This window comes from Notolabrus celidotus, chromosome 2 (genome assembly GCF_009762535.1).
Source record: "Notolabrus celidotus isolate fNotCel1 chromosome 2, fNotCel1.pri, whole genome shotgun sequence".
Classification (NCBI taxonomy): Eukaryota; Metazoa; Chordata; class Actinopteri; order Labriformes; family Labridae; genus Notolabrus; species Notolabrus celidotus.
In genome coordinates, this window is record NC_048273.1 from 32,639,236 (window position 1) to 32,659,974 (window position 20,739).

A 20,739-nucleotide genomic window follows, 5' to 3' on the forward strand; every position below is an offset into this window, starting at 1 on the left:
CGGACATACAGTAGATTGCTGTGAAAGGCCATAGCTCTCCTGTGGGTGTACTTCAGGAGTATGGACTTGAACATTAATGCAGCTGACAAGGAGTAGCCTACCTGAGAGGTTTAATTGAATAGGGAGAACAGAAGTACGTAGATGGAGGCGATGTTGAGATTGGTGTAGAATTATTTATATACTACTTTCTATGTCTATGTCTTTATAGAAGAACATGGCTTTCGAACACGGATGAATATTCACATTGTCATTACTTATTACTTTACAATGTTCTCTTGCTTATTCGTGTTGTTTGGGCATCAGTACTTGTGAAAAAATAATGTTCCAGATGTCATCGCTCAGATGTGGAAACAGCAGTGTTGCCAAAAAGCATTGGGTTTGGTAAATAAACACAAGCAGAAGAGTTGAGGATATATTGAGAAAATATATATCTATATTGAGTTTAATAGAAGAAAGCTAAATGAATACCAAACTTGTTCATTTTAAACAATTCTACAACAGCAGCACAGCATTTTAAACTCAACAGTTTGGTTCCAATATATTAGATTTTTTCCCATCTGATGCTCAAATTGAGACTTCTTATGCCTTTATATTTAAGCAGTGTCACTAAGTCCATATTTCAGCATTTACTTATTAACGTTATAACAAGTACAAGTTACAAACTACGAAACACCTGAAATACTTGTATTCATCTTGGCCACATTTGAAAAACAGTTGTGACAGTTCATGAAGGGTGACAACATGCATGCTGTCATGTAGCAATTGGTTCCATATATTCTTCAGGCGTTGGAGTTGTAATATAATTAAAAATGTACCTTTATTTTCCCCAAGGCTGTCATAGTCTGATGCAGATTGAGGAAATCAAGATTACAACTCATCTTTTGCAGAATTGGTCTTACTTTTCTTCTTCTTATGGTTCCAAAAATAATGATACTGATTAGTTTGGGTTTGATTTGTTGCAAGCTCTTCTTAGATTATTCATTTTCTTTAGAACAACAATCAAGAATAAATCTTTTATTTGCTTGCTACTCTGAAAAAGATCTGTTTGTTCAAAGATGTGTTTTCATGACACATGACCCTCTCTCATAACTATCCTACTGTAGTTTTATTTAGGGCTAGATCATAGATTCAGACACATCTCCCTCCAGAATGAGTCTGCCCTTGTTATATTTAGTGCGGATCTACAGGGTAACAACTCTTGTTTTATTGCAGCATGATATTAGAGCCAGGCTTGTTGGTTTTCTCTGTACAACCAAGAATTATGCCTTGTTAACTACAGGCAGTAATGCTCTAGTGGTCCAATTGCAAATTCATGATTATTTTCATGAAAGTAAGTTTAAAAATAGTTTTGTCCAAGCGGATTTTTACAATTCAATTTAAGAAGAATAATTAACTACAAACTTTTGAATTTAGATTTTGTTTTCCATAGGACAAAATAAATGTTTGTCATATGTGTCCTTGTAGTCTTACCCTCTATGATTGCCTCTTATCTAATTAGGTTGACCTATGTCCTATCCAGCACCTGTCTCTCTCTGTGTCCCTTCATTTTCCGCTCCGGCTAAATTCCAACAACTCGTATTTTTCTGTATGAAACATTTTTTTTTCTCTCTCTAGGAAGATAAAAAGGAGTAAATAGAGGTAAAGTACTTATGCATCCTGTTCTCTTTGTTTTCTCTTACAGGGTTCCTGAGTACAGGCGACCAGGCAGCTAAAGGGAACTATGGTTTGTTGGACCTGATCCAGGCTCTGCGTTGGACCAGTGAGAACATTGCAGCCTTCGGTGGCGACCCGTTACGTATCACTGTGTTCGGCTCGGGAGCTGGGGCATCCTGTGTCAACCTGCTCACTCTGTCTCACTACTCTGAGGGCAACCGCTGGAGCAACTCCACCAAAGGTAACAAAAAATATCCAAGAAAAATCCAACACCAAGAACACCCAGAACAATCCCTGCTCTTATTTTCTTTGTCTGATCAAAACACAGAACAAAAACACATTACATAAAACTATGAAACATAATGTGAATGCTGCTTCTTGCCATCTCATTCATATTGAATGAAAAAGCCAACAAAAATCATTAAGTTTATACAAACGTGGGTCATTCCAAGGCTACCTTACCTTGTACGTTTCACTAAGCCTGAGGTCCATTTGTTTATTTAGAGAATGTATATTAAAAGTTTGTATAGCTCCTTAAACAGCTGGGGGCTGTAGTGTCAGCATTTGTTTAGAGACTATTTTCAGCTGCCTAACTCTTCAAACTAGGTGCTCAATATTCATTAACTAAAAAAAGAAAAACTCTTTAGAGGTCCTGTGGCTCAGTGTAAAGCAAGCTCCCTAAGTATAGAGTCTCTCTGCCGCACATAGGCTTGATTCTACGCAGTGTTTAGTCCCTTTCAACCTCCTCCTTTTCTCCCAACATCCTGTCTCTCTCAGTCTCAGACAGTATAATGAAGTCAAAAGATCTAAAATGTAATCTTAAAAACAAAAAAAAACACTATGACCTCAAAGTTATTGGTTAGTGCAACCAACCACAAACCTTGCAAGTTACTGAACATTGACCAATACTGACTGAGTGACCTACAGCTACTGGCTCAATTTTTAGACAATACTGGTGCCCTCATGTCCATCAGAAACATCGCTAAAGTGCCCTCTTGGATACCTCTGTCATAAATAAAACATAACAAATTTCCTTCTCTGGTGCCCTTATAGTGGAAAACATGTGAACAAGTGCCCTCTGGATGCCCCTCCAATGTTTGAAATGTAAAAAAAGGGCCCTCTGGATGCACTTCTATTGAACTTAATGTGGAAAAATACCCTCCGGATGCCCTTACAGTGAATAAATTGTTAAAAAGTGTCCTCAGGGTATCTCTTCATTTGGTTGAATGAACAAAAGTTCCCTTTGGATGCCCCTCCAGAGAATTCAATGTAAAAAAAATTGCCCTCTCTATGACTTTAGGTAAGCAAATATTGTGAAAATGTGCCCTGGAATGCCTTTTTATTAAACTTCACATAAAAAGGGTTCTTTGGATGCACTTGTAGTTAATTATATTATGTTATTTTAATTTTATAATATAATCAATAATATAGAAATATATCAATATTTTTGTCTTTCCCTTTTTCATAATTCAATTTCCACCACAATGATGCAGGGAATTAAGAGTAAGATGCTCAAAATGTTCTGGGGTAGGAAATGCCAGACATACTGCATATATGTTGTGATGATATAACATTTTCTTTCACAACATTAAGCATATAATTGAAGTAAGTAAAAGGAGAAGCAAGACAAAGCATTATTAAAAAATATATGACACTGATTCTGAATATGAAATTGTCATTTAAACCTCTAGTTGGTCTTTTTACCTATCAGCCTTTTTCATCATCTGATTATTTTTTTAAATATCTGGACAGGGATGATAAAAGTCTATTCCTCAACATTCCTCAGTAGATTTCCAAAAAAATATTATGTTTCAGTATGACTGCAAAACAGAAATGTGACAGTAACCTTGTTCTGAATTGTGCTTGTTTGCAATCCAATCAACTAAAAGCTAAAACACATCATGTCATGTTGGGAGAGCAAGGCTGGCTACAAGTTTTTTTAATTCCATCTGTTCTCCTCAAAAATTACATTTCAATATTTGGAAATTTTCCATTTTAACAACAACAAAAACTAGTTAGGCTAGAGATAAATAGTAAGCCCTTGGAGTGCTCCATCTGTCACTGGAGCCTAACCACGAGCAGCTGTGTAGGTGAATATAAATATGCTGCAGTGTTAGAGTGCATGCTAATGAATATGTCAATGCAAGCTTGATGAGTTAATAGAATGTGCTATACTCCCAGCCTTACTTTTCAAACAAGCTGACATTTCAGAAACAGGTTGATTAGTATGGTTGGTAATCTTTAGTTATTATATTCAGGTATGACAAGTCTTTCTGGCACTGTGCCTTTAGAGAAAGAGACTTCAGCTCTTATATGTCACTGTATTTAATATTTTCTGCTTGCTTCTCATCTTATTTCCTCTTCTAACAAGTTTCTGCATGTGTATTCATATATCTATATGGAATCAAATATCTTTGTTTGTCTGTATGATGCTAGAAAGACTTCTCAGGGCATGATTTGTTTCTTTCTTTCCTCCTTGCCCCCTGTGTTGTTTGGATGTCCAGGCCTGTTCCAGAGGGCGATCGCCCAGAGTGGTACAGCTCTGTCCAGTTGGGCTGTCAGTTTTCAACCAGCCAAGTACGCCCGAATGCTGGCCAGGAAGGTTGGTTGTAACCTAGAGGACACTGTAGAGCTTGTGGCGTGCCTTCAGAGAAAACATTACAAGGAGCTAGTTGATCAGGACATCCAGCCAGCCCGCTACCACATCGCCTTTGGGCCTGTTATTGACGGAGATGTTATACCAGATGACCCTCAGATACTCATGGAGCAAGGTATTTATTCACTTTGCTTAATAATAATCTCTTACAATGTTTCTTCTTGGAGTTTTATCTCAACCCATCATCTCTTCCATCTTTTTAAAGGTGAGTTCCTCAACTATGACATCATGCTAGGAGTTAACCAGGGTGAGGGCCTTAAGTTCGTGGAGCTCATCGTGGATAACGAAAACGGCGTCCAGGCAAACGACTTTGACTACGCTGTGTCCAGCTTTGTGGATGACCTCTACGGCTACCCTGAGGGTAAAGATATCCTCAGAGAGACCATCAAGTTCATGTACACAGATTGGGCTGACAGGCACAACCCGGAGACCCGAAGGAAGACACTGCTGGCCCTTTTTACCGATCACCAGTGGGTGGCACCAGCTGTGGCCACAGCAGACCTGCACTCCAGCTTTGGGTCACCTACGTACTTCTATGCCTTCTATCACCACTGTCAGACAGAGCAGGTGAGTGTCTGCCACTTGAGTAGTGCTACTTATACTTAAGGAGTTGTCACCTACATGATACATTTTCAAATTTTAACGACAGGTTTTCTTCTTGGGTAAACCTAAAGTAAGTGTTCAAATAGTCATAGCCATAGACTGTATATTAAATGGATGTAGTATCCGTCACGTCACCCATCTGTTTCTGAAGCACTGTTTTGAAACCTAACTTGTCAGCGGGTGCCATATAGGAAATGCTGAACTAAACCTTACTTCTGTCCAGCTAGTGTGAGGTAAAGAGTTGGGCTTTAAGCCTCCTCGCCAACAGCTACAGGGTTCCCTCCTGTCAGTCAAGTCAGCTGTGCCTCTAATTATGCAAAACTTGTAATCTTAATATCTTCTAAACTGCTGCGCCATGAAAAATTCACCCGTACAGTTTGTGCCGATAGAGAGATGAGCTAGTCACACTAAAATCAGTTTTTGTACCAGGCTGTAATCCATGTAGTGATCAGATTTTTTTGGTGTGTATGTGGTTTCTGGTTCTTCTGCAGCCAGCCTCAAGTGGACACTAGAGGAACTGCAGTTTTTAATACTTCCGCATTGGCTTCAATTCTCAAGGCTGGAGGTTGCCACTTAGTCATAACATGAAAACAAAAATAGGACAAAAATAAAAGATGCTACCTGTCATTTAAGCTTTTCTTGTCTGTTACTGACACTTTTTCAATTCTAAAGATGCTTAAAAGTTGTCTGCTTTCAATCTCTGAACCACCACTCATATGTCTGATTTGGGCAATTCACATAGGTCTTGTTCTTTTGTCACTGAAGGTCATTTCCTACGAGGGGAACAGAAACCATACATTTTGAATCACCTCTTATGGCCATGATAATGTGATCACATAATTATTGGCTCACTTTGGCCAACAACATGCATTCACTGTGCACAATTTAGTCAATTATAATTACTATAATTGAACAAAGCCATTCCTGAAAAGCAGTTCAAGTTCTTTTTCTCCTTTTCAGTGGGTTTCTTTTGGGTACAAAATCTGCTTCTGATTGTTTGAGAGAACAATACTTTAATGTTTTGAGCCCTGACTCATACCAAGAGACAGAACTTCACATGGCACAAAATGAGCACTGGTTTTATTTTAATAATATTATGTAAGCGATACGTTTGCAGCCAAAATGTTCTTGTTTCTACTTTTGGCTACCCAGCTCTTTACTCTAACGTTTAAAAGCACTTTTTTACTTCTTGCACACACACAACTACTCTGATTAATTTATGCAGTCCAGAAAGAAAGTGAGGATGAGGGAATAAATGCCAACATGTTCTTTTACGATATTATTCATTTCTCAGGCTCCAACAAAATCTACTTCAAAAATGTGGTTTAAAATCCAGTTTCAGGCTGTTCTCTTCCATCCCTTTATTTCTCATCTTGTCTGGCTCTGTTATACGCTGAATAATGGGACACATCTGGTAGACAAAATACTATTAAAAAAAACTTACCTCATTTCCCCTTTTCTCTCTGAGAACTGTTGTAGTTTTCTTGCTTCTTTGATTCATCTGTGTATCTCACAATATACCATTGTGTGTCCGTGACACTAATAATGCCGTTCAGTGTCCTGTATCTGCAGCATAAATGTAATAAGACTGATGTGATTTGATTCATCTGTTGCTCATTAGGTACCACCATGGGCGGATGCAGCACACGGAGATGAGATCCCGTATGTATTTGGCCTTCCGATGATTGGACCAACAGAGCTGTTTCCCTGCAACTTCTCAAAGAACGATGTGATGCTCAGCGCTGTGGTCATGACCTACTGGACGAACTTTGCGAAGACAGGGTATGATGACATTTTAACCACTGCATCCAAAATTCAACACAACTCACCTTTTAAAAGCTAATCCTGAGTTCAAGTATACAGTTAGCTTGTTTGAATGTATGATAGAAACTTGCCCCACTTAGCACTTGCTAATGTGACCAGTTGAATTGCACTTTCTCCAGTATTGTGTTTGTTTTAATGTCATGTTTGCAATTTTCTTTTTCATTGGGGTAGGTAATAAGTTGCCCCAGGTAAAGAAAAAAAAAGATTTAACACAAATATTGTCAGAGTTTCAAACTAGCTTTTTATAAGTATGCATGTCCATGGAAAAGACTCATCAGTGGGAGAACAACAGGACATATAATGGGAGAAATGGACAATGGTTTCAAATGACAGAGATGTGTCCATATCTTCGAATAGTTAAATCTGAAATTTAACAAACTCTGAAGTAAAATTCCTCTTATAGGTTCAAAGTGTATTACTTAGCGGCATTTAGCAGAACAGACTCAGTAGAGGGAGTATGATATTAGTAAGTATGAATAAATAATAAATAGTATAAACAGAGTATAAAAATCACTCTGTTTCTTATTAACTTTGAATGAGACTTTCATATCCACATAAGATGCAGGTTCCCTTCCTTGCCATGTTTCTACCGTAGCTCAGAATAGACAAACTAGGGACATACATGTTTTAGCATAGCGTGACTGGTCATGTGAAATGCACCGTTTGGAAGACGAGGAAAGGAAGAAAAACGTGGTTGTTGTTATGCGCAAAATAAATTGACGATTATACTTCATCATGCATCTCAGGAGCTTCTTGTCCTTGAAGGCCAGTGTTGCTTCCTCTGTGGGAGGGGTGAGCATCTCAATCTAGAATCTGACTGTTAGATTTGACTAAATATTACCATTTCTACACACTTTACCTTTAAAGTCAGCTTTTTCTAAAAATCTGACTGGTTGTGTTTTACAGACACAGCTTAATACACAGGGAAATGCAACCAGAATGTGTCCTTAAAGCCTGTTGTGATCATTCTGTTCACAGCATCTATTGTGACTCTGTGATGCAGAGTCATGATTGACTTTTAACTAAAGCACAATTTTAGCCACTGAGTCAAACTTTTCAACTCCCTAAGATGTTTCCTAAGATGCAGCTAATGGGACAGACACAGGATTGATGACGCATTAAACATGTTCCTAGCAGGAAACCATGACAGGTATGAGTCAGTGGTGGCTGAGATGGCATTTAGAAGCTGTGTGAAACCACACATATTTAGTTATAATGTCAAAGAAGCTAATTTAATACACAAGTCCAACTTTACTTTTTTTAAAGGTGACATATCATGCAAAATCGACTTTTTAATGGTTCTCTACCTGAAATATGTGTCCCTGGCATGTCTATAAACCCCCCGAGAATGAAAAAAATCCATTCTGCCCCGGTTTTGATTTCTCCACCTTTCTGTAAATGTGTGTGAAACGAGCCGTTTCAGACTTCCGTGTTTTTGTTACGTAACAACAATATCCGGTCTGTCACGGAGTCAAAGCTCGGTGCTTGTTCAGCCCATAGACTGTATAAAATAATACTGAATCCCCCCTCCGTTTTTCATTACCTGCACAAATGTGTGGTAACAAGGAGCTTAGGAGGGAGGCATGCTAGTTGTAAGCTGTCTTAATAAACACAAAGGTCGGTTTTACTCCCCACGTCTGCAGATTTGAAGATCTAGTGGATGATTTTTACTTATCATGGATAAGTGCTAGCGCTAGTTAGCATAGCTACATAGCTACATGTCGTAGCTGTAGCTGTGTACCAAGACACACGTCTACATACTGACAAATAAAACAACAAGAAACACTAAATCTTTGACCAATCCTTCAGAAAAGGTCCCGCTGCCTTTCTGGCAGAGGTCGGTTTTACTCCCCACGTCTGCAGATTTGAAGATCTAGTGGATGATTTTTATTTGTCATGGATAAGTTATAGCGCTAATTAGCATAGCCACATAGCTACATGTTCATAGCTGTAGTTGTGTACCAAGACACACGTCGACATACTGACAAATAAAACAACAAGAAACACTAAATCTGTGACCAATCCTTCAGAAAGGTCCTGCTGCCTTTCTGGTAGAGGTCGGTTTTACTCCCCAGGCCTGCAGATTTGAAGATCTAGTGGATGATTTTTATTTATCATGGATAAGTGCTAGCGCTAGTTAGCATAGCCACATAGCTACATGTTCGTAGCTGTGTACCAAGACACACGTCGACATACTGATAAATAAAGCAACAAGAAACACTAAATCTGTGACCAATCCTTCAGAAAGGTCCTGCTACAGGCGCCTCTCCGTCAGGATCAGATTCTGGATCAGATTCAGAGGGTTGAAGTAACGTGATCTCTGAGCAGCCGTGTATATTCAGCTAACATATAGATCAATGTGCTGGAGAGCCGAGGGCACATCCACTTCCTGAGGGGGCGTGGTCAGAGAGAAAACAGAGTGTTCTGAGGAGGACTGAAGAAGAGGGCTTTTCAGGCAGACCAAAATCTGATTTCAAAGTGTTTTTTTGAGCATAAACTTTAAAGACATGTTTTGGGGACCTCTTAGACCAATATATATTGATGAAAAAAGCGTGATATGTCACCTTTAAGATTTAAATTCAAACATAAGGCCTAAAGAGCAGTTCAATGTGAGATAACTTCAAAGGGATAAGAGATGCTCTGAAGACAAAGAGGTAATACAGATAATACACTCTATGTTGTGATTTCTTATACAAAGAATAGGATACATGTATACTCCTAGTCTTGTGTCTCTTGTTCATAGAGCAAGACCATTTGCAAGCTTAAACATGTGCATATGCAGAGCATTAAGTAGATCTATAAAGGTCAGCCTAAGGGTTACTTGAATAGCCTTTGTATGTGTGTGTATTCTGAAACCACTCCTTCCTCACTTGATCAACATACAATTACTATTACAAGCCCATGGACTAATTGATGATTTCATTGTAATTGTGTTCCCTCAATATTAACCCACATTTGATGACCAGGAGAAGAGAATTATGCTATCCTGTTTTATGGACTGTGCGGTGTAATTGGTATTCCATGCAGACACTCTCGACATATCTTCAAATACATTCTTAATTAATAGACGTAGCCTGAAGAGTGACATTCTCAATGGGACAAAATTTAAATCCTTTTTCCCCCTTCTGTCCCACGTTGCCTTTCGGCATATAGTCACATCAGTAATTGTTTTTTGAGAGCGTAATGGGGGGACATTGGCTTTTTCTGTGCACTGCCCGGTAGCCCTGAGGGGAACAGAAAGGCTCTAATTATCTACATATATAACCCTAAATTGACGTGGAATGCCGGGTACCTAGGAGATTTATGCCGCCAATTTGAATGGTTAAGCGTGTTCCTGATGGGGTCTGGCTGGCTCCACATGCCGCTCTCAGACAATGGGGCGCTCAGTGGGTCTGAATGGGCTTCCATAGCTCAAATGGCTGGCTCTGTTCAGCCCAGATTAAGTGTAAGTGGGTCTATTTAGCACTGGATCCCATGTGAAATACGCCTTGAAAGCTGCTCTGTACTGAATATGAAGAGAGAGGTGACATAGGGTAACTGACCTGCATTTACATTACGGTTCATTCAAGAGTTATGAAGGCTTATTTCTGGTATATTTCTGAAAGTGGATTATACATCAAACTATAGCAGTAGCTACAACTTAAGTTGATTGACAGCAACTGCCAAAGCATGTACTGTATGTAAATTATCAGCATGGTTGAACAGTATTTCTACCTAAACATAGACATTGGTTATAAGCCTTCTTAATGTATATATATACCCCCAATGAGAAATACTAATTTTAAAAAAATAACGTGAATGTTTAATTTTTTTAGCTCTATAACTCAAACTTAGAACTTAAAATTATGATATTAAATATCGTAAGACCTTTTCATGTAATCAGAATCTTTAGAAAAGCAATCATCTGTGAGTAATAACATTCATTTTGACCTTTTTTGATTTTTATCAGGTGTGATATCTCAGAAACTGTTGATTAATATTTGATGAAACCTTAGGGCTTCATCTAACTCTGCCTACCTCTATTTTCTTAATTACACTGATTACCCTGAGGGAGTTGCTACACTTAGGTCAGAATTAAAATTTTAATAAACACACAGTCATGTCTCAGAGGTCCAAACTATCTTTGGTTTAGCTTTATTCTTCCTCACCACAGAAGAAAAAAACATCCGTGAGGTGAGATCACTCTTACTGATCGGCCAGGATAGAAGCTACATGTGCTGTTGCATTGTTCGCTCTGTGAATGATCTAATTGAAAACCTGTTCCTCTTTCATCTTCTTCATCAGGGACCCCAACCAGCCAGTCCCCCAGGACACCAAGTTCATCCACACCAAGCCCAATCGCTTTGAAGAAGTTGCATGGACGCGCTACAACCAGAAAGACCAGCTGTACCTTCACATTGGCTTGAAGCCGCGGGTCAAAGAGCACTACCGCGCTAACAAGGTAAAGTCAGACATACCAGAGTTCACTCTCTGTGTCTGTGTGGATTTATATGTTTAAAACCCTCAGAACTAAATGCTGACATTATCCATCTTGGAATAGACTGCACATTTTTAAATGTAACCTTGTCTTAGCCAGCTTTGTTTCTGTCTGCACAACACATTTCAGAATTAAAAAGCTGGGTTCCCCTCAATTACAATTTATAACTAATGCTGCATAAATAACCTTTTTGAGTATTGTCATGTCAAAGCTCAACTCCTGAGACCACATTTGTCCCTGTAAGTCTGCACAGAAGATGATTGGTCACTTTTCATCCCATTATAATTATGTAACCAGATTAAAATAAACAATGGAGTTGCAGTTATGTAATGATTGCACTTTATTTTTGTGCTACGGATGAACAACACTGCCCTAAGAAAATGAATTCCATCACTGCATGGCAGGCAATGATGTGGCTACTTTGGAAATATTATTTTAATCAAATTCTTCTCCAACTCCAGTTTCTTGTCCTCATGTATTGTTGGAGTCTAAATGAATAGATTTCTATTCCCACTACTGTTATTGCATTCATATTTGCATTTAGGATATCTGTTTCTGTGTTGCAGAGCATTTTCTCCTGCAATACCCAACTTCCTCTACTAATTTTATCTCCTCCTTTTTCTCAATAATGGGCACCTGTTACGACCATGTCACACATGATTGGCTTGTCTATGTTTGCACAGCATTAAGTTAATTTTATATTTTTCAATATATAGATTTTCTATATATACTTTATAAAGGTAGAATGATACAATTGCGATACCCACATAATTTCACAGTCATCTTGGTACGCTCTTCTCAAGGCAGTTCTCATTTGTGGTATTTCTTCATTTTGTCCCCAACCTCATATTCCCTTTACCTCTCCTCAGGTCAACCTGTGGTTGGAGCTGGTTCCTCATCTGCACAGTCTCAACGAGGTCACCCAACTCATCCCCACCACCACCAAGGTTGGTACTAAATCATCTTTACTTCATCCTGTTATTTAAATCAACTACCTGAGTTGATTCCTCGGCAGCAAAAGTACTGGATTAGGTCCAAGCAATTTACAGAGAAATAAACAAGTTTCTAAAAGCAACATTTAGATTGCTTTTTGACTCCGGCCATTGTCTTGTCCTGGCCTCGGGCGCCTCTTGTGAGCTTCTTCTAATGCAAGATGTGAAACCTTAAAGTTGCACAGAACTTTAGATATATCGTCATGAGAACAGGAGGGTATCATCTGCCAAGACGTGTAATGTACATCAGCTTTACTATGAGTTGGAATAAGGGATTGCACATTTAGTTGTTATCAAATAATTGCCTTTTATTTTTCATCAGCTTTACACTTACTTTACAAGTTCAGACTGTAATCATAAGACATGTTTAATTTTCCCATACTTTATTTCCATAATTTTAACCATAAATCCATCATAAACTAACCATTGTGCGTCCTGTCTTCAGATCCCGCCTCCAGAGGCTACCAACCGCACCCCAAAAACCAAGGTTCTAGTGACCAAGCGACCCAACCCAACTCCGTTCCCCACCGAGACCCAGGACAGCATCAACCAGCCACATCTTGTGGACCAGCGGGACTACTCCACAGAGCTGTCGGTGACCATCGCCGTCGGAGCATCCCTGCTCTTCCTCAATATCCTGGCCTTTGCTGCATTATACTACAAAAAGGACAAGCGCCGGCATGATGTCCACAGGCGCTGCAGTCCCCAGCGGAGCGCCGCCAATGACCTGGCTCACACTCAGGAGGAGGAGATCATGTCCCTGCAGATGAAGCAGCACTCAGACCTGGACCGGGATTGCAGGGGGGTGGGTGACTCCCTGCACCCGCACGACATGGTGCTGAGGACTGCCTGCCCGCCGGACTACACTCTGGCCATGAGGCGCTCGCCAGATGACATCCCGCTCATGACGCCAAACACCATAACCATGATCCCCAGCACCATGGGGGGGCTCACCTCACTCCATTCTTTCAACACCTTCCCTGGCAGCGGGCAGAATAACACCCTGCCCCACCCGCATCCACACTCACACTCCACCACCCGGGTATAGCCCAGTGGATGCACCAACACAGGCAGGACTCTGACGGCTGAGGCAAAATCTAACGCCATTGCTACAGCAGAGACTTATGGCCAACATGCTGACAAACGCAGGTGTGTCAGGAGCTGAATCGCCAGCTTGGAGTTGCCAGACACCCAACGGATTATACTGGGATTGTACGACACCCTGTTCATACCTGAGGGAATATAGTCAATGGATTACTTGGGGTTTGGACGAGAGGAAAAAAAAAAAGAATAATTATGTTTTTTGTAGAAAATAAAAGACAAGAAGAAAAAAGTACAAATACACAGTGGGAGAAAAACAACCTTACAAGCTTAGACAAGGAGGAGGATGTTTTTTATTATTATTTCTGTTCTGATATTGCAGCAAAACAAGGTACAGTAAACTACTTTTTCTTTCTAGCGACAGATATGGCCTTCGGGATCCTTTGACAAATGACTGCTTGACAGTATTATCTGGAAGCAGAACAGAGCATCAGACACGCCTCGGAGGTGAGAAGAGGGGAGCACTTTGTAAAAGAAAGAAAACGTATTGTTTTCCTTTGGCGTCGCGTTGCAGATTACTCTGTTTGTGGGGCACAGAGTAGATGCGGCGCAAACCAATCTAGGCATGTGTTAACTTCATAAATGGAGGCTATGTAAGATAAAGCAAAAACAATAGTTGAATAGAGCAAAGGAAGGACTGAGAACTTCAAAGAAAAAAGAAACCCTGTATGCACAATGGAACCATTTTGAGGAAAAAAAATATCACAGATACTTTTCATCCATTTATTTTTCAGGATTGGGAACAATTTTATTGTATAGAACCTATTTACATATCTAGATCTGTACACTAAGCACCAAGGCTGTTTAAGCCCTCTTCTAATTCGGGGGGGACGTTATACTGCAAACCTGCCAGCAGGACTGAACCAGTGGGAAGTGGGGATCCACCTACTGGCTTTCTGGCAGTTCCAACTTCAACACAGAGAGCTGGGGGACAAAGGATAATTGGATATTTTAGCACGATGCGCATGACAATTTATCTGCTTGATGGCTGCTCTGCTGATTATGTCATTATTAAGAATAATTTTCACCCTCTCCCTCGCATTGGAGCAATTTCAGATGGATTCCTGATTGGATTACGGGAAAACACACACCCTCACAGGACCATGGGAAATGCAGTTCCAGGTCGTGGATGTTGTGGGACAGAAAGGGAAGGGCTGGGGATGTGGTAAAACTTTTTTGCATAAAATAATATAGCTTGAGTGGAGCTGGGGTTATAAGGACTAGTTTTGTACTCTGTGTGTTGGTACTATTTTTTGATAGTGGGTAAATCACATTACACTGTATCAATCAAACTCATTGTACCTTCAGTTAAGACCAGTGTTCTTTGCTATTCTACCTATTGGACCACTTTACCGTATAGAAGTTATTACCTGCACTGTTTATTCCATCGCCCATTTTTCTTTTCTTTAACTGGAAGGTGTGATGATTGACCGGGGTTAGAGGAGTGGAAAATATGGTGGATTAGTGGATCTCTGGGCTTTTCTTTTCCTTCATCCAGCCACACTCTGTTGGTTCTTTAAACATGAATGCCTATATGTGACTAACGCAAGTCAAAGGCCAAGCACAGACAGATCACATTGGGTGGAAATCTCTGGAAATGCACAGAAAGTTGGACATGACGAAGAGCTAGGGTCAGGGTAGGTTGATTCCCATGATGCACTTTTCATGTAGTTTTCATCATAAGTCAAGGTTGATCCCTTCTGGAGGCACACAGCGTTCATGTGCAGGAAGAAAAAAAAGGTGTTGGGTAGCAGCTGAGACCCACAGTCAACCTTCTTTACCTCACTTTAAAGAGCTACTTCTTTTCTCATTTTTTCCCTTTTCTTTTTTTCTACAAAAGATTCTCTACTGTCTCATCTTTTATACTGAGCTGACAGGTTGGGCTGTTTAGCAAAACGGTTTCCCCCTCGCATCCCCAACGCCTTCAGTATGCCATCTCCTGCTAGCCTGTTTGCCATCGCTCACATCTTTAGGTCAGTGAAGCCTTGGCAGCAAACAATGTTAGCCACCGGAGCGGGAAAGTGTCATACAAAAAAGCAGAATGCAGTCTGATTCAGTCGCTTAGGAGTCATGGGGGGTAAAGTGGTGATCTTCAAAACAGACAGAGAGTGGAATACCCTGGATGGCAAGCCTATTGTGCTCGGATATAAGATCTGTATACAGGCACAGAGATGCTACTTGGTAAGCTGAAACGCTTGTCTCCCTGTTTTCCTCTCACTAAAGTGTAGATGTGTGGAGGCCTCTGTTGTGAGAATACATCCTTTCCCTTTTGGATTGCTCACAGGCACTGTGCAGTCATTCAAAATAATGAGTGCAGACTACTGGTACCCCATGTAACACTGCAGCACACAAGCTGGTTGGGGGAGGGATACAATCAAGCCAGTCTTTGGCAGTGTTGCCTTTTTGGGAGAAGATTTAAATTGAATAAACTAATTACATCTGTTGGCTCCAGATTGTTTCTCTGGATGAAATGAACTGCGAGGGCTTGATCTGGGATTTGAACAAAAGAAAGATTCCAAGGCTATTATCACACATCATCCTCATGGGCCAGAGGCTTTTTAATACCCTTCTCTATTAAAAACAAGCTAACAACTTGAAAAAGTGTGAATGTCAGAATTTGGAAACAATCAGTCCACTAGGTCTTTTGGCCCTGCACCAACTTCCTTGCTTCAACACCCTATTGCCCCCTTTCTGACATTTGTATGTCAACAACATCAAATATTTGCAGCTGAAGCCACATGTGGTAACACTCTCACACAACCATGTGCTGGGTAATTAGGCATGGTTACTCCTAGTGTTTGGTATCAACACAAGATATTTAATATAAGCTAATTATAAATATTGCCTGGACTTGAATGAAGATTTACTAGACCAATATAAAAACAACACCACCTTGTTTTTGTAGCAGATTGCTGAAACAGATTTCACATTATGTTTAGGTGAACCTTTACACAAAATAAAAACTGATGTTGTTTTGGCTGCCCACCAACAGTAATAGCTGAGGACATTATAAAATCAAAAAAATGTCTCAGCACAAGAAAATGTACTACACAGAATATCACATAATATCAACCCAACTGTAGCCAAATTAGGATTCAGATTTTGGGAATAAACCATTATTTTTGGACAGCTCTAAACATCCAAAACCTTTATAAAACACATCTCAGCTGTTGTTACTTGTTGCATTTAATTTATTGGTGCAAACAAAGATTTGCAAGCACCTGACATATTAGAAAAGCTTAAAGCTGTCTGCATGGTGACAGTCGCTAACACGATTAGGCATGTGTGGTGACTACATACAAACAACAACAGTCCTACTTCCCCTAACAGAACAGGCTGACCTGCTGGATTGCTTGAGGATTTAAAACTAGACGGAAGGTCTAAAAAAAGGTATTGGACTGGCAGTTCTGCAATGACTCATGAATCAAGCATTATATAAGCAAGTAAAGGCGTTAAATTGCTTCATCATGCCTTAAAACTGACAGAGGAGAAGTTTGGTTACCAAAGCAAATTAAAAAAGAGAGAAAAGCTGCAACTTTTGGTACTAACACCATCAGATGACCTTAAGAGAAGACGCTGAGAGGAGCGCTGACTGTATAGATTGAGAAAGTTAAAAAAAACACTGCTACTATCATTTAAACTTAAATAAGCAGCTCAGTGGAAAGAGAAGTAGTGTTGGCAAGACTGATAAAATCTGGAGCTAGCTTCGTAATTTGAGAGACAGCTACAGCAGACCTCATCAAGGCTGATTAAAAACACGAGCTATCAGATGCCTCCTTGGTGAATGAGAAGATGGGAAAGACGTTTTTAATACTCGGCGTCAGAAATCAAAAAAGGGAGGGAGAAATAATTCGCTGACCACCAAGAGAGGACCTATCATGTTTAATGAGACTGAAACAATTGCTGCTCATTGTTGGAGATACAGTAGATAGCATGCGAGAAGATTGGTAGTTCAATCAGTCATGCCACCATGCCCCACTTAGGAGACTCATGTACTTGAATACAATTTATACTGCAACATGTGTGCATAATGTCATTTTCAACCATATTGGATGATATCTGATTAGTTTAATTCAACTTTCTTATCATTTAAAGTTGTTTTTTTGTTGTTGAAAGTTACAGACTACAAGTGAAAATATCAGTTCATTTCATACTTGTCAGACTGTCTTCCTCTTGGCACATTCTTAATCTAAGCCATCAGTTATGAGGAAACAAAAAGGCTTTCTGAGAAGTTTTAAATTCATGTTTTTTATCTTCTCAGAAAAACAAGTTGATTATGAAAGGCTATCAAACATATCAAATGCATTTCCTACCTCATTTAACTTTTCCATAGTGCTTTAATTCAGTGGATGGTTGGGAAATTGCATTGCTTTCTTTGTATATTCTTCAGCCCTTCGACATGTTTTTCTCTTCTGTTAAAATAAAATGGTAGCTTTCAATATAAATAACATCCACGGTTGTCAGTTTGCTTTGCTGTCTCCAGCAATTGCCAGAAATGCTGCTCTAAGTGGATGTGCATTATTCTGCACAATAATACTAGGACTTACAAAAAGCTAAACACCACCTCTAGTGGTCATAAACTTGGCCACAGGGTGTCTTTCATGCGTGTTTTATAAAAACGTCACCTCACACTAAATAACTATGTTAATGATTGAGGGTGATGATATAACAGGCTGCAGCTTAAAACAGTTCATAATGAGTAAAATAAATCTTCCAAGTGGGTTTATTATTTCAGTGGAATAAAAATCACATTTTCCGATGTCTTTCACCCTCAAGTGATTGAATAATATACTGTACATATGATGTAATAATATTTCAGACAGCATATTCTTTTTACACTCACTTTTTTACAATTTGTACACTCCATGTGTGTTATCCCAGAGTGCAGCTCTTAGAGAATTCATAAAAAGCTGATTTCTCCCAATTTTGTGAAAAGCTGGAATAAAAGCTGTCAAAAATAATTATCTAAACTTGTTAGTTGGCCATCATAAATATATGTAAAAAGTGCAACAATTAAGTGTATGACCTTATCACCATTAGGAGCTTGGAAGTAATTGTAAGTGTCCCCTCAAGACTCAACGGCATAATTCAGCAGCATTAACTCCATAATAAGAAACTAAACCTAATTTACTGAAAGAGGTGGTGCTATGCTTTTTCATGTTTAACAAACAAATATTAGGTTAAAATATTGGATGCCAATACCCTAGGTGGGCAAAGTTGCAAATTGAGAGTTAAACATGTGTTGGAGTTATCCCAGGATGAGACTGCAGGCTGCTCTGAATGGCTTGTACAAAAAGTCAAACGAGCTAAATAGAGGAACAGGAGATTTGCCCTGATTGGTGAATCTACCTCAAAGTGCAACGCTTACCACACAGAAATGTACTGGTCTGTGCTTTGTTGCTGGGGATTTTGTTTGTCCTTTCCAATCTGCCTGGGGTCCAAAACATATGGCAATATTTCATAATTTTTCATATCAAATGGAGAAACACACCTTTGTAGCGTGGCAACATTGAGTGTGGGTTCTGGAGTGCTGGGGGTTGGGCCCTTAAAGAGACAGCAGCAGGATAGAAACATTTCAGACAGAGGGCGACATGAGTGTTTTCAAAGACAACAGTCTAAGAGAAGTCAATAATCTTTTGAGCTGTAAATCATGTACAGCTCAAACAAAGCTATCAAAGGGACAATATAACAATATAAAGCCTGAAAATGAGCATGATACCCCTCTTTAAGTTCTGTTACAAGCTTAACCAAAAGACTGACCAACTCACACACCTATCCTTTCATAGAGGAAACATTCAGCTTTTAAACTAAGAACTAATAACAATAAAACATGACTGGATCGTTAAATGAGCATGTAAAATATGAAAACAAGCTACAATTTAATTGCAGTTTTGATACTGTTCATATGCTCTGGCAGTTTTTACAGGGAAGATCTTTTTCTGAAGGAGAAGGGTTTACCTTTCATTTAAGTTTATGGGACCATACAGACATAAACAAGAACCTTTTTAAACATTTTTTTTAAACAAAGTCTCTGGTTCATGACTGATGTGTGGCGGTTACAACACTTATATTTCTCTAAGACTCAACAGTCATGTTAGGACACTGAGTGGGTGCAGCACGGCGCAAGAATTTGTTTCTTTTGGGTGTTTGGTTTTAAACCCACATATTTCAAGACCACCATGGCATTGTTTTAAACTTCAAAATATGCTTTTTCAAACTATATAACAGCCCTTATTGAGTGCGTTAAATGGAAATTCATGTTCTGATATTGTTTATTTTCCAGTTAGAGATACTTTCCATGGATGACAACTGAAGCTTGTACTCGATATTCATCAGTGTGTTCCTGCAATGTGCCTATTTTCTGTTTCTGTATTGATATATTTAATATTATGATTATTTCATGTGTCATTTGACATCTGGCTTGTCCTGACTAAGACTTGAATTTGGGTTTATATAGTCATGTGCTTGCAAGAGCACATGCTTCAAAACAAAAACAGTGTACACCTCTAAAAGGCAGATGTAAGATAAAAGTGTGAGGATGCTCCAGAGTTCAGAATGACTCCCACCCAATGTCAAGCTGTGTGTCAATCATTCAAAGACAGGAACTCGGATCCTATCCAGGTAGCATTTCTTCAGTAATTTCTGTTGAAATCCCAACACCAGTAAGTTTAAATGAGCCAGTCCATTTAGGTGAGTATGAATCCACACAGTGTAGGACTGAAGACTCTTAAGAAACCCTGTTCTAGGGGGACGCTTCACTTTTGTTCCAGTGTAAACCTGCCCTGACCGTGGTCTGCTGTCAGCCTGTGCTGTAGTGTACGGGACGGACAGGGAAGGGGGGAACGAGCACTGCGAATGAATGTAACGCAACGTGCCATTTTCTAACCTCAAAAATCGCAGCAGAAACGACAACAAACCAAACCCTCAGATTCATCCTGAGAGGTTTTTGCTAGCAGTCTTAAGGTGGATTTGTTCTCTGAATGCCATGTGAAACAGGGGGGTACTATGTGAGCTGGTCTGGCATTTGTAATGTAGATTATTTGTCACTTGTCTTTCTTTCTGGTTAAATAGTAATTACTCTTCTGGAGCACAATAAATGATTTTAATATGCTGATATGTTTTTTTCTCTCTCCTCTCTTGCTTCTTCATTTATTATTTTCTGTGCCTGTTCATGCAAAGTGACTAATTCAATTGGTGAAGCATACATCAAGTCTCACTCACAAGTAATTACTCTGGCAATTTATTTGTGGCTGGATTAAATTTGTTTTCAACGACTGAAGGCAGAACAAGCTTTGTCGTCATCTGCATGCACATTAGGACTAAAAGCTAATGCCTGCCGACACTTGGGCTTAAGGAATCCTACGCATCACACTGTAACAGGGAAACACTCCGGTAGCAGGTTTACATCCATCAAACAGTCTCAGTGTGAAGGG

At 39.5% G+C, this 20,739-nt stretch overlaps 1 protein-coding gene across 1 annotated transcript in view; it reads left to right on the top strand.

Moving 5' to 3' along the window:
* nlgn1 (neuroligin 1) overlaps positions 1-20,420 on the top strand; it is a 529,881-nt gene extending 509,461 nt beyond the window's left edge. Inside the window, exons 7-13 of the mRNA XM_034710260.1 lie at positions 1,682-1,894; positions 4,158-4,424; positions 4,515-4,876; positions 6,534-6,694; positions 11,021-11,177; positions 12,083-12,160; positions 12,651-20,420. Of these exons, the coding sequence (XP_034566151.1) occupies positions 1,682-1,894; positions 4,158-4,424; positions 4,515-4,876; positions 6,534-6,694; positions 11,021-11,177; positions 12,083-12,160; positions 12,651-13,253 (1,841 nt within the window). The 3' untranslated portion in view covers positions 13,254-20,420. The remainder of the gene's footprint in view (positions 1-1,681; positions 1,895-4,157; positions 4,425-4,514; positions 4,877-6,533; positions 6,695-11,020; positions 11,178-12,082; positions 12,161-12,650) is intronic.
* Positions 20,421-20,739: the final 319 nt, after the last annotated feature.